The following is a 12,539-nucleotide window of genomic DNA, read 5'->3' on the forward strand; positions in this document are numbered from 1 at the left end:
CAAATGAAAAAAAAAATGGCACATTTCAGTAGCCGTTGAACGGCTACTGAAATGTGCCTTGCAGCAGCCGTTGCTGCTGCATTTGGCAGCCTTTGGTTGCAACCGTTGGGCCAAAGGCCTTTTATTATTTTTCTAAAAAAAATTTCGGTTACCGGGTAAGGGTTCGGTTCCGGGTCGGTTCCGGATTCGGCCCGAAACCGGTTCGGAACCGGATCCGGAATTTTCTGAACCGGTTCAACCCACAATTTAATGGATTGTACATGGTTTCGGGTCCGGTTCTCACATACCGGATCCGGTTCTCACATACCGGATCCGGTTCCGGGCTTTTCGGACCGGTTCCGAGTCGGTTCCAGTCCAAACCGGTCCGTTAAGCATGTCTACTCAAAGGGATGGGGATGAGTTGCAGAAAAAGAATGAAGATGAACCTGTTATTGGAGTAAACCTTGTTTCAAGAGACAAGACAGGACCTCATTCTTTCAATAAGAAAACACAAAAAATCGAAGAGAAGCCTGAGGATCACCTCAATCAAGAGGCTGAAGCCTGTGTTGCCTCTGTTGGAACATCGAATTCTCGCACCCAAGACGCAGCGGAAGTTTAAAAATTTTGTTCTTGGGCGTCGTGTGTTCAAAACATCCATAGGGTGTTTAAAATTATACATTTGCGTTCTTAACGCTTGGACTCCAAACTATTCCTATTTTTACACAGAGATAGTCCTTCTTGTAAATCCCTACAAACGGCTCTTCTCCTTTTATATCTTAATTAGGACCACGATCAGAAACTTTGTTCCTTGCTTGGATTGCACTAGAGATCACAAACGATTTGTGCGTTGAGATTGTAACTTCCGAATTTCCAAAATCCGGACTCGGTGCAACGTTGGAAGAACACAAAGTGGCCGAATTATTTTTCTCAAAAATTCTATGGTATGGCCGTGTGGTCCATGATTCATAGTCATGGATTTTGTGCTAATTGATTCTTAATCATTCATTAACCAATAATTATTGATTCTTAATCAATCATTAAGCAAATCCAATTTGCTTTTGGTAAAAAATTCTTCCAACTTTTGTTTAAGGTGGCCGAGAGCTTTATGGCAAAGGGAGGAAAGTGTTTTTTTCAATTTTTGTGTGCAAAATTACGTTTTTTAATTATGAGTCCTCGCGGTGTATATAGAGAGTGAGATTCCTAATCTAATTAGGAGTTTCTCTCCCACAAGGACTTTAATAATTTCATTATATTTAAACTCTCATATATTTAATAAATAATATTTATTAACTTTTAATAATACATGATATAATAATATTATATACACATATTTTATATCACCATATAAAATATCTACATGTATATGTATATTAAATTAAATAACAATTATTTAATTTATAAACTAATTCCTTAGTTAATTTAATTCTAGACTTCTCTAGAATATTTATGGAAATTTGTGCATCTTAGTAGTCACCACTACTAGCACAATAATTTAATTAGTAAATTCCAAATTCACTAAAAAATTGATTCCGAACTCATTATAATCCCGATCGACGATCCGAGAGCGCCGATGTACCAAGGATACAAATCTTGTTCATACAAAGAAAATCAAAAAATTTCGAAGATCAAAATTTTCATTTAACAAATTTAGAACTTATCATATATGACAGTTACCATATTTGGCAGCTGTCAGTTTTAGTGAACTCCTTCACAAAACAGGCAGTTCCACTCTCCTTCCTTATTTAGCAATCATGCCAACTTCCATTTCTTCCATCATATGGAATCAGCTCATAAACTCTTTTATAGACTTCCTGTTTGATCTTCATCAAACTATAGTCGTCAAATTCCAACTCTTGGAAATTTGACTATCTCAACGGGAACACAGAATCCGATACTTGTGTGACCCTCAATGGTTTAGGGATACAGCTAGCTGTGGGTTCACATCTCCATGTGATTCAGAATAACATTTATTTTTATTTGGGCTTACCCTAGTTAGCCCCATTCTTTCATCAACACCTTGATCAAGAATGTCAGAATTCAATTCTGATTGGACCCATCGGATCATGGTAAGAGCGTCTAGTAGCATCGTCCCATGATCCCCTAGGTATCACTGATAGTGCCTGCAAGAACCTTTAGTCATGGTTAGCGTACAGTACGGTCCCTTCAACACATATATCCCGATCGAATCTACAACCATTGGTATTGGTATATCGAGAGTTGCATATGAATTCGATAATAATGTGATTTATCTTTGAGTACTAATAGTGGCATGGCATGTGCAACTAGGAAAACAGCTTTCCCTAAAGCACATTTCTTGCTCTGGCCAGTGACTCCTTGCACTATTAACTCATCAGATCACATAGGATATCTTCACCCGTAGGCGAACGATGAATCCCCGACTACAATGCATTTACTCATACGTATTTCGAAACTACACCCAACCTCGCCACCTGATGACCCTCGATGGAGTCGGTAAACGGATCAAAGTGCATGCTAGTACGTATAGCCCCTACATTGTCCTGGGTCAAAGGACTAATGGTGTACAACCATAACTGCGAACTATTCCACTCGATAAGTGGGAACCACTTGGATAGTCCGAAGGAGGGTCGTTCAGTGCATTATCATATGATCACTCATCTGTGTGAATGGACATCTCCATGCCCTTGTCAATGAAACATGGTGTTTACACCACATATGCTAGTCTCAAGCTCGAGCGACCTTTATCCTAGTTTTAGGCGGTTGATTCGACTAGGTACCTGTTTAGAATATATGGTACACTTCCTAATGGGTTGCATGATCTTATGTTGTAACGCAGACCTCATGGTACCTATTGTATATTCAAGGACTTTATCTATGCAGCTTGCATGGGTATACAGATAAAGTATAATGCCATAATCGAATAAAAACGTAAAATATTATTAAAATAAAGATTGTTTTACATTAAAGTCAATAAAACCCGAGCCACAAGTTGGCTGCACCTACTCTAACAGCTTCCCGTTAAGAAACTATGTGTTTGAACATATACAACTGAATCTGGAAATGGATCGTCTCTCAAGGTAGAAAAATCTGTCGATCAGCTAATTGAAGCTGAATTAGCGGAGTTGGGTAACAAGAGCATGCAAGGTGAGTGGAAAATGGCTGCCAGATTTTTTTTTTCTTTTGTGGAAAAACATGCTTTTGCTATTGATACAATGTCTCTTTTATAAATAAAAAAAAAAAAAAAAAGTTAGAGGGTTTCAGCAAACTAGCCCCCGGTTGTAATGACGTTGTCTTCATACAAATGCGCAAGAGAGATGGAGATCCTGGCCGGAAGATATCGTCCAACACATGATGACCTCTCCTGCATCCACCAGGAAACACATATCAAGGTTCGTATTATATAAGTTGCTTCCTCTTGGTGTATCCCCCACATGGGTTATTATAGAATACCCTATATTTCATTCACTTATTATTTTTAACATTTGGCATGAGTGAGATTAGAACCTGCTATCTCTTACCAGGTTTTTGTTAAGAGTACTTCCAATAGAAATTACATGCTATGCATCAGATGAAGAAATTAGAAGAGCGATCAAATCTCTAGTTGATAAGTATTTTCCGGAAGAAACTCAAACCGAACGAAAGGTAAACGTACAACCCCGTATTGTATTTTGTTCCTACCGAACCATTGTGTAATCAGTGTAACCCTATGTTGCATAGATACATGTACGTGTATTCTATCTAATACGACGGAAAATTTTGAAAATATTATACACGATACAACTAGGAATTTTATGCCAATTAAATTATTAAGTTATATGTCCTTGTTCATTTAAGTTGGCCAATTAAATTATTAAGTTATCTTAAAGGTTTTTTTTTTTTTTGTAATTCATTGTCCATCTTAAATGAATTTGGACATTAATACGTATTCCTCTTTATTTCTTAAATTTTATGCCAAAAAATTATTTTTTTTACATTTCCTTGTTCTTTTAAGTTAGCAAATTAAATTAATATGTCTTTTTAAGGGTTTTTTTGTAATTCATTGTCCATCTTAGATAGATTTGGACATTAATTCACATTATTCTTTATTTTCTAAATTTTATGTAAAAAATTTATTTATTTACATTTCTTAGTCATTTTTTGTGATTTGTTGTCCATCTTAGATATATTTGGACATTAATACACATTCTTCTTCTTTTTTTTCTAAATTTTAAACTAGATTTATGATATAATCTTTAAAAAAATTTATTCAATATAATCTTTATAATAAATATGATTTATATTGATAGTTTATTATCATTTGTTATATATTACAATTTTATATATAATTTTTTTAACTGAGTATTACATGTTATTTTATTTATATATATTTTTTCCTATATATTTTTATTTTAGTGGTACGATGTTAAAATCTTATTTCTCTTAAATTATTAATCACCAATATTAATTTATAAATGATTGATTTTGATATAAAATTAATTGTCTATAATATGTAATTAAAAAAAACATAGAAATTAAATAAAATCCGCAATGTGTTAAAAGTTAGCAAAAACAAAAGTGATATGTACTTAAATAGCAAGTTTAATGATTTTATTTTAATATTATTATGATAATTTAGTAATTAAGAGAATTTTATTTTACGTTTGTCTATGTGTACTCTATTTAAGTAAATTTTAGTTTTGATTTGGTAAAATTCACTATTATGTTAATTTTATTTTTATTGTTTTTTTTTCGTTTTGAATGATATTTGAATGAAAATTATTTTTGCTGATTTATCATTTAAGAGAGTTGTATTATGTCGCGGATTGAAAAATGTCATATAAATAAGTGAATATATATGATTTATTGTCATGATGTATTTTTATGTATTATGTTTTAATATATTTTGATTGATAAATACTTAAAAACATGATGTTATTCAAATGACTTTAAACATTATCTAATTCTCGTGATTATATTTTTCATTATTAGTCGCCAACGTGCATCGCACGTGTACGTTCCTAGTATATATATATATATACACACATAATATATATATATATATATATATATATATATACTTCTACAATATATTTATAGAAATATGTATATCTATATATATATTGTAGAAGTATATATACATATTTATGTACATATACACAATGTACAACTTCAGAACAGTAATTTAAAAAGAAAAGGCCAATTTGTTTAACGAAACGCATCCAAAAACGTATCGCCATCGTGTCCATGGCGTATCATTACGGTGTCCAAGACGTTTGACCGCCGCGTATCATATCCGTGTCTGATACTTCAGGGGGAAAGAAATTTAGAAGTGTTCGTGCTACATAGATGTAACCAGTTCTAGATTTCATTAACAAGTGAATATTTTAAAAGGGTAGTCATCGAGCTTGTTTAAGTTGCTTATTTGAGCTCGATATATATTGTATAGCAGTTACCCTCGATCATGCGTGATAAAGCAAATCTCCATGTTAATTTCTATTTCCGCTGCAGTTTGCTGTTCTCTATGAAGCTCGTGCAAATAATGGCATTGATCGAGAGAAAATTATTGATACTCACGGGAAATTTAGGGTCCGATTCCAGCAAGTGTCACTAGTCCAGACGCAGGTTTTGAAATTATCCTGAGCCTGAAATTACAAATAAGATCATTAGGAGGGGCCATGAGGGTGTCCTGGCGTAGCCCCTCCGACGCTCAAGTCAGTGACTGAGGATATATAGGGGAGCAACTAAGGGCGCTGCTGAAAACAATATTGAATGAATGAATTAACACTCAAACCTGGTATTTATAAGAAAATATATGGGCCTTTGATGGGCCTGTCTTCTATTTGGGCTTGGGATGGGCCAGGGGTTTGGGCCGGATCTAGATGGGTTCATCCCTGCTGTTCCACTGCCACAAAAAGTCGATCTTGGCAGCCCTGACTTGAGTATAGTGGTCCAAATTGTATAGGTAAGAAAAACATTTTTTCCACAGATTCAAACCAGTGTCTCTCTCTATGCATATTCGTTTAAACCACCAAAAGAATTGTGATAAAATCCCGGAGGAGACTCGAATTCGGTACTTTCCCCCGTTAACTGGAGGATGGTACTGTACAAAATTAGTAGTTGTTGGCGTTTGTTGCTCTCACAATACAAAGCAACAAAATTCATGGAGACTTGGGGATGGACTTGTTTCTAAACGTGCTGACACGCTTCTTCTTCATTTCTTTCAGACTGTGTGTTTAATTGGCGTTGCCGAAAGGTACAAGGAACTGGCCAAGTACAATGTGAGGCAGCTCACGTCAGCGACAACATAGCGGCAGCCAAGAAATTTGGTTGTAATGATATGGCAGCTTGCATGGTTACATGACTGGTGAAGTTGATAAAGCTGGATTGAATCAGACTTGAGATCAAATTTGAATCAACTTTTTTCAAAACTATTATGTAATAAAGAAATCAGATATAAATCATTTTTCAAAACTATTATATATCAAAGAAATCAGATATAAATAGATATCAATCATTTTGAAGTAGACCAATCTGAATCACTGACCACGGTTGATGTTGAATTTGATTCAACCTAGAACAAGTTATATCAATTCCGGATTGAACCAAGTTAAACTGGATCAAATTCAAATCGGTTTTGCATTGAATCTCCTGATCAATTCAAACGGTAAATCATGCTCAGTTTTGATCCATATTATTCAATCTTTAATCCGCGAGTCATCTAATTTTCAATTTCAATTTAAAACTGGATAAAATCTTTGATTGCTTTTGGCTTTTGAATCGATTGTTGAATTTTAGATGTATCATGAAGGCCATTGCTCTGCTCGATTGTACAACACTCACAGGAACAATCGACACAATCCAATGGCGATCAAAGCAAGTACAGGGAAATAATATAATTGCTTGGTATATATATGTCGACTAACCAACCTGAAATGTCCGTGGTAAGTTGTCACAGCATACAAAAAAAAAATTTAAAAATTACAATCTGTGTGAAAAAAAAAATTAATATAAATGAATAAATAGAATTGAATTCAATATTTCAGACTCGGTTACACCATCTATCTAGTGTTGTAGCCTATGAGATCAACCTAGTATATATCATGACACATACACTACAAACTATACACCATAAGTTTATGATTCCCAGAAGTATTAAGGGGCTATACACATTTCGAATCGCTCCTAATACTTGGTGTTATATCTTCAATAACACGGCTGGATCGTCACCACATATCTCGCAAATCAAAATCTTGATTGAAACATGAAAACGTATCACAAAATATGCGGTGAACTTTCCAAAGTGTAAGGGGAGATACAACACACTAAATATACCAGGAGATGAGGTCCGGAGCTATACATGTATGCATATATATCTATACATATATATAGCAACTACAGTACGGTATCCATGACAGAGGATGCTGAATGAGATGCAGCTAAAAGGGCAGCACCAATACCTGATCCATCTTCGGTCACTTTAATTATGACATAAGGAGCAACATCCTCACCTAGTATTTGTGCCATTGCCTCGTTTAAATACTCTCTGAACAATGTATAGTTCGTATATAAACCCCCCTCAATCGCCACCACCGTTCTTTTTATCTTGATTTGGCTTCCCACTTTGGGTCTGCCTTTCCCACTGGTGACTCCACCACTCCCATCCCGGCCTATCTTTTTCAGTATTCCCACAATTCCTGCAGCCGCCAATCTGGCTGCTCTGCAGGTCACTATATCGCATATCTTTACAATAAGCTTGCGAATATTAAGGGGAACATCAGGGATCTGAAAGGCAAAGCGATTGGGATCTTTTCAGTAAGATGAAAATAAAATGAGAATAAAGAGTGGGTAGGTGTTCAACCTCCAAGACATCTTCTAAAACTCTGGCTACCTCCCTTAAGTCAGGGGATTCATCCTCGTGCATGGCAGCCATTAATGGAGTCCTGGAATAGTTTTAAGGATTGGATAAAAGAATAAATATGAAACACAGAAACTATAGTACCGGGTTAAGAATGAGATTATTACCTCAAGATGAAGGGCACATGTAATTTGGAAGAATGGGGTAAAACATCCAACTCCTGAGACATCCGTAGAATCACTCTGCGCACGATATCTCCTAGGTACATTCCTGATATCATTTTCTCAAAACCCTATACCATAGCATATTTTTCATTGATCAGTCGCAGCTTGAATTATTGAGCAAAAAGTTACTTCTTAACTGTTGAATTAATATCACCTGATCATTTGGGTTGGGACTCTCAACGTCCAAGTCAATGTCGTATGATGTTCTAGGCAAATGTGACGACCAAAAATTACCCCATTCCACGTTGACCACCTAATAACATTTCAAAAATGTTAAAAATTAGTGATATTAGAAAATGAAAGCAAATATTGACAAACATGCAAAATACTTAATCGACACTTGGAAAGTCTACCATGTCTCTTGAAGTCGTAAGGAGGCCTTGACACTTAATTATGGCATCTGCTCTTTCCAAATAACAGGCGTTGGTACCTGTCCCAATAATTACAGCGACCAATGTGTCCTGATCGTGATAATGACCCACAGCCAAGGTCCCTACAGTATCATTTATCTGCTTACACAATAAGAAACATTGATTAATATATCTTAGATGAACACGAACTGATATGAACATGATCATTCATCTAATTACGTGGGAATCAACAATGAGTCGATTTATAAACCCGCATAAATATATGAGGTCGATGTTGAAGACTAAAGCAAAAAAGAAAAAGAAAAAAGCAATTCATTTACCTTAGCTAAAAACCAATACCAACTAGAGAAAATAATTAGATTATCTCCTTTACACTACATGTGAAATGCAAAACTAATTGGAATAAAACATCAGCAGTCCATTATATAAATGAGAATAAACACTGTATCAGGCTATCAAGTCTGTTAGGATAGAATAAAGAACTTACAAGTGCAGTCACTTGAATATCCAGGCCTTTCCGAGACAATGCTTGTTGTAGACACTGAGAAACATCTCTTCCAACCTAAAAGTAAGCATGGAATCCCACACAAAGTTATAATTCAACAGATCTCCATTCATATTGATGAATTTAAGGCAAAAATATAGTTACTTTAATTTAATATAAGAAAAATGGCCTTCGTAACGAACTAGCTTGACAGAACGATTTAAACCAAAAATGACATCAGTTTGTAGGAGAAATGTAAATTTGAAGCAAGTATAATTGAGACCAATTGTGAGACTCGGGGTCGAAAAGGGCGGGGGTGATCGCTGTTGCTATGAGGTTGTACGAACAATGAACGGGTTCCTAGTAGGCTTCTAGATGAAAGGAACATGAATGAACCGATCTTACACCGGAAGAAGAGAGATTCCAAAACTGTTCAGGTATGAAACTGTGCAGTTTAGGAGTGCTTAAAAGATTTGATAGGTACTACTTATATCATGAAGGTGCATCTTCTTTTCGGTAGCTCATCACATAAGAACTCTTAAGTTAAGCGTACTTGACTTGGGACAATTTTGGGATATGCGACCCCTGGGAAGTTTCCTTGGGTGCGTGTGAGTGAGGACATAAGCATGCTAGAAAGAACCGTCTTGGTACAGTGAGGAAATTCATCGAATCTGGGGCGTTACACCAATTATATGGCTAGAAGTCATTTGCTTTCAGAAATCCCTTTATTTCTTGAAATCTATTGTCATGATGTACTAAGGTGTGTTGGACGAGGAAAAAAAAGAAAAGCAAAGTCAACATTTAAGTGGACAAGTAGAGTACCGAAATAAATGACTTTTTTAGTACGTATTTCATAATAAGTGGTAACTTTAGAAAATCCAAACCCCCCACCCCCACCACACCCCCCACCCTGGGAAGGAAAAACCTAAGCTACTTGTTTTCCTTCCACTCATTAAGGAAGACAACTAGAACCAACACAAAGCAAACATCTTCAACTAACCGTGTCTTCTATAGCGAATCCTTTTGTCCATTTGATTAGAAGTCCTGATGAAAAAGAAATTTGTTTCACCGGAAACGAAAATGTGAAGCCCAGTTCCCTCTTTCCCATTCTTGAAAGCTCGGAAACATTATCTCCCTTTTCAACAAAAACCTTCAATGATGCGGCTATGAAATCAAAAAGCTCCTGGTAGAGGAAACCACAATGAAGAAAGAACGTATGTGTCTCAATTCTTACCAATTATCATGAACATCAAAACAAATGCCTAAACTTTCCTACCTCACTTGTGCCAGTCATCAAAGGCTCGGGAATGGGTTGTCGATCTACGTCATGTCCAATAATAGCAGACCGTTGGCCTCCTAACTGAACCCGCAAGACTCGAAAGTTGGTACCACCGAGATGAAGAGCGTAAAAGGTTCCTTTCTCATTCCTGGAGAAATAATGTAAGGTCGAACTTAACAAGCAACGGTAAACTTAAGAAAACAAAAGGAGTTCAAACTTCAAATTCCAAAAGGCTTTTTAATTTTATCCATGATTTCAAAGATTGAAAACACAATTAGGAATCTAAAAGAGAATAGTTTATATTGCTGAAAATTTTAGCTGTTAACTTGTGACATGCATGTTTAAGCACTGTGAGACTTAACATTAACAAATAGTCGTTTGACACATTGCAAAAAATAAAATGAATCCACAAAGCATTTAAAAATTAAAAATTTACCCCTAAAGAAGGCTTCTTAAAGCAAACCGAAACAAATTAGATTAATATCAATGATGTAACAACAATAATATATAATTATAAGTTATAACCAACCATATCAATTCTTTCAGCAGTTGATATTATCAACGCTTTCGCTTTGGAAGTAATAAAGAGCACAATAGATTTGAAACAAGATTATTCCAAAGTTGCAAAAAAGGAAATACAGCATTTGTTAACTAGGAAATCTTAAATTAGATTAATTAATGAGTGTTGTTAATTGTTATCCCCAAAAAACACAGCAGAACCTAATACACAATCCTATCGAACACCATCGAAATAATAAGCTTGTCAGCAAACAAAAATGGGGGATTAAATACAGCAATCAAAATATTCAGCATGACAAGATTATCGTCAAACATCTAAAAACGTTAAAAATGACTATAAATGATAAATAAAACACTATGAAAACCAAAGAAATTATAAACCAAAAACAAAAAGAGAGAGAACAATAAAGAATAGTGCACAGGCAAAACCAGCGGTATCAAGCATATTCCTAATGAGGAAAGAAAAAATGAATTGGTGAAAGCAACAATTCACATCCCATCCTCGGGAAAAAAACCAAATTGATACCAACCTTGGAACAGACAGAAAGGAGAATACATAATCAAGCATTAGCCCAAACACACAAAAATTCGATAACATCACTAACAATTACTCAAAATTACAGCAACACGGAAACAAGAAAATTCGAAAATTTTCACACCATTTAAACGAACAAAATGAGTGCCACACACAAAAAATAAAATAAAATAAACACAAGCAACATCATATTCGAGCAGCAAAACATGATGAAACCAATGAACCAATGAAGAAAGATGTGTTGAAGGGTTTACCCGGTGGGAAGTTCATGAACGTAAGTGAGAAGCATCTTGAGCTTCGAACCTCCCTCGGAAGCAAGCCCTGCGTGCATCTCAACCGCCATTGCATCCACAACCTGGCGCAGCCTCAACACCGGGGTAGCGCAGCCCTCCTCCAGCTCCTCCACCACCCTCATAACCCTCCTCCATCCCATCTTCCTCCTCACCCTCCTCCCCACCATCACCGCCGCCACTAAACACGCGGCCACAGCACAACCCGCCGCCAACCCCAACCCCACTTTCCCCATTAAAAAATGAAAAAAAAAAACTGCCCCTTTCCGCTTCTCAGTCACTCCAAAGAAAATCAATCAATCCACCATCGTTACAACAAACATCAATCAACCAATATCAGTGATCAATACACGACATCATCCCGCAAGAATCGGGTCCAATTAAAGGGCTCGCAGAACGGGCGTCGCCTGAATATTTTTTTCGATATACAACGATTCTTGCCCACTTATTTTTCCCCTTCAATGGCGAGACGGAGATGAGTTGTTCGCTCACTGCTCTCCGAGGGAAAAAGTTTATTGGAATTAAGAGATTGCTAGGAGTGTGCTGCGGAAAGCGAACTTCGCAATTTATACTGCGATCCGGAAGGACGGATTTGCCCTTGCACATACCGAAATGCCTGATTTGTTAGCTTTCTCGTTATAGCGAGGGGATCATGGGTTTGACTGCTTGGAACGCCTTGGGGTGTGAAATTATAGTTGGCAGAAATTGGAAACGCATATTTTGTTATACGAATATCTTATTTAAGTTATTTATGAAAAAATATTAATTTTTACGTTAAGATAATTAATTTTTTTATTGTGAATATCGATAAGATTGTCTACAGATAAAGATTTGTGAGACCGTCTCACAAGATACCTACTCATTATAGTTTTCCTAGTGTGGGGTTTACCGGACAAAACAATGACACAAATGTAGACTAAGTTGTGTGTTGATTTGAGTTGGACAATAAATAGAAAAATTAATTTATAGGGAAAATACCTAAATATAAACAGATCTATTATTTTTTACTATAGCCAACCATTTTTCTATAAAAAATTAATATCTT

The 12,539-nt window shown here is 35.8% G+C and overlaps 1 protein-coding gene and 1 long non-coding RNA gene across 2 annotated transcripts; one reads left to right on the forward strand and one right to left on the reverse strand.

Annotated features, from left to right (window-relative positions):
* The first annotated feature begins 3,198 nt into the window (after positions 1 to 3,198).
* Positions 3,199 to 5,618, forward strand: LOC140840456 (uncharacterized). The gene is made up of 3 exons (XR_012119995.1): positions 3,199 to 3,347; positions 3,480 to 3,600; positions 5,446 to 5,618. It is a non-coding gene; the product is annotated as an uncharacterized lncRNA (long non-coding RNA).
* A 1,317-nt stretch (positions 5,619 to 6,935) lies between these two features.
* Positions 6,936 to 12,131, reverse strand: LOC140841354 (hexokinase-3-like). The gene is made up of 9 exons (XM_073208700.1): positions 11,459 to 12,131; positions 10,148 to 10,298; positions 9,872 to 10,054; positions 8,875 to 8,949; positions 8,370 to 8,525; positions 8,171 to 8,269; positions 7,960 to 8,084; positions 7,796 to 7,877; positions 6,936 to 7,719 (listed from the first exon to the last, which is right to left on the reverse strand). The coding sequence occupies exons 1-9, from the start codon at positions 11,728 to 11,730 to the stop codon at positions 7,330 to 7,332; spliced, it is 1,533 nt and encodes a 510-aa protein (XP_073064801.1). The 5' UTR covers positions 11,731 to 12,131; the 3' UTR covers positions 6,936 to 7,329.
* Between the last annotated feature and the right edge of the window lie 408 nt (positions 12,132 to 12,539).

The sequence above is a fragment of the Primulina eburnea genome, chromosome 9, assembly GCF_022965805.1.
Source record: "Primulina eburnea isolate SZY01 chromosome 9, ASM2296580v1, whole genome shotgun sequence".
Lineage (NCBI taxonomy): Eukaryota > Viridiplantae > Streptophyta > Magnoliopsida > Lamiales > Gesneriaceae > Primulina > Primulina eburnea.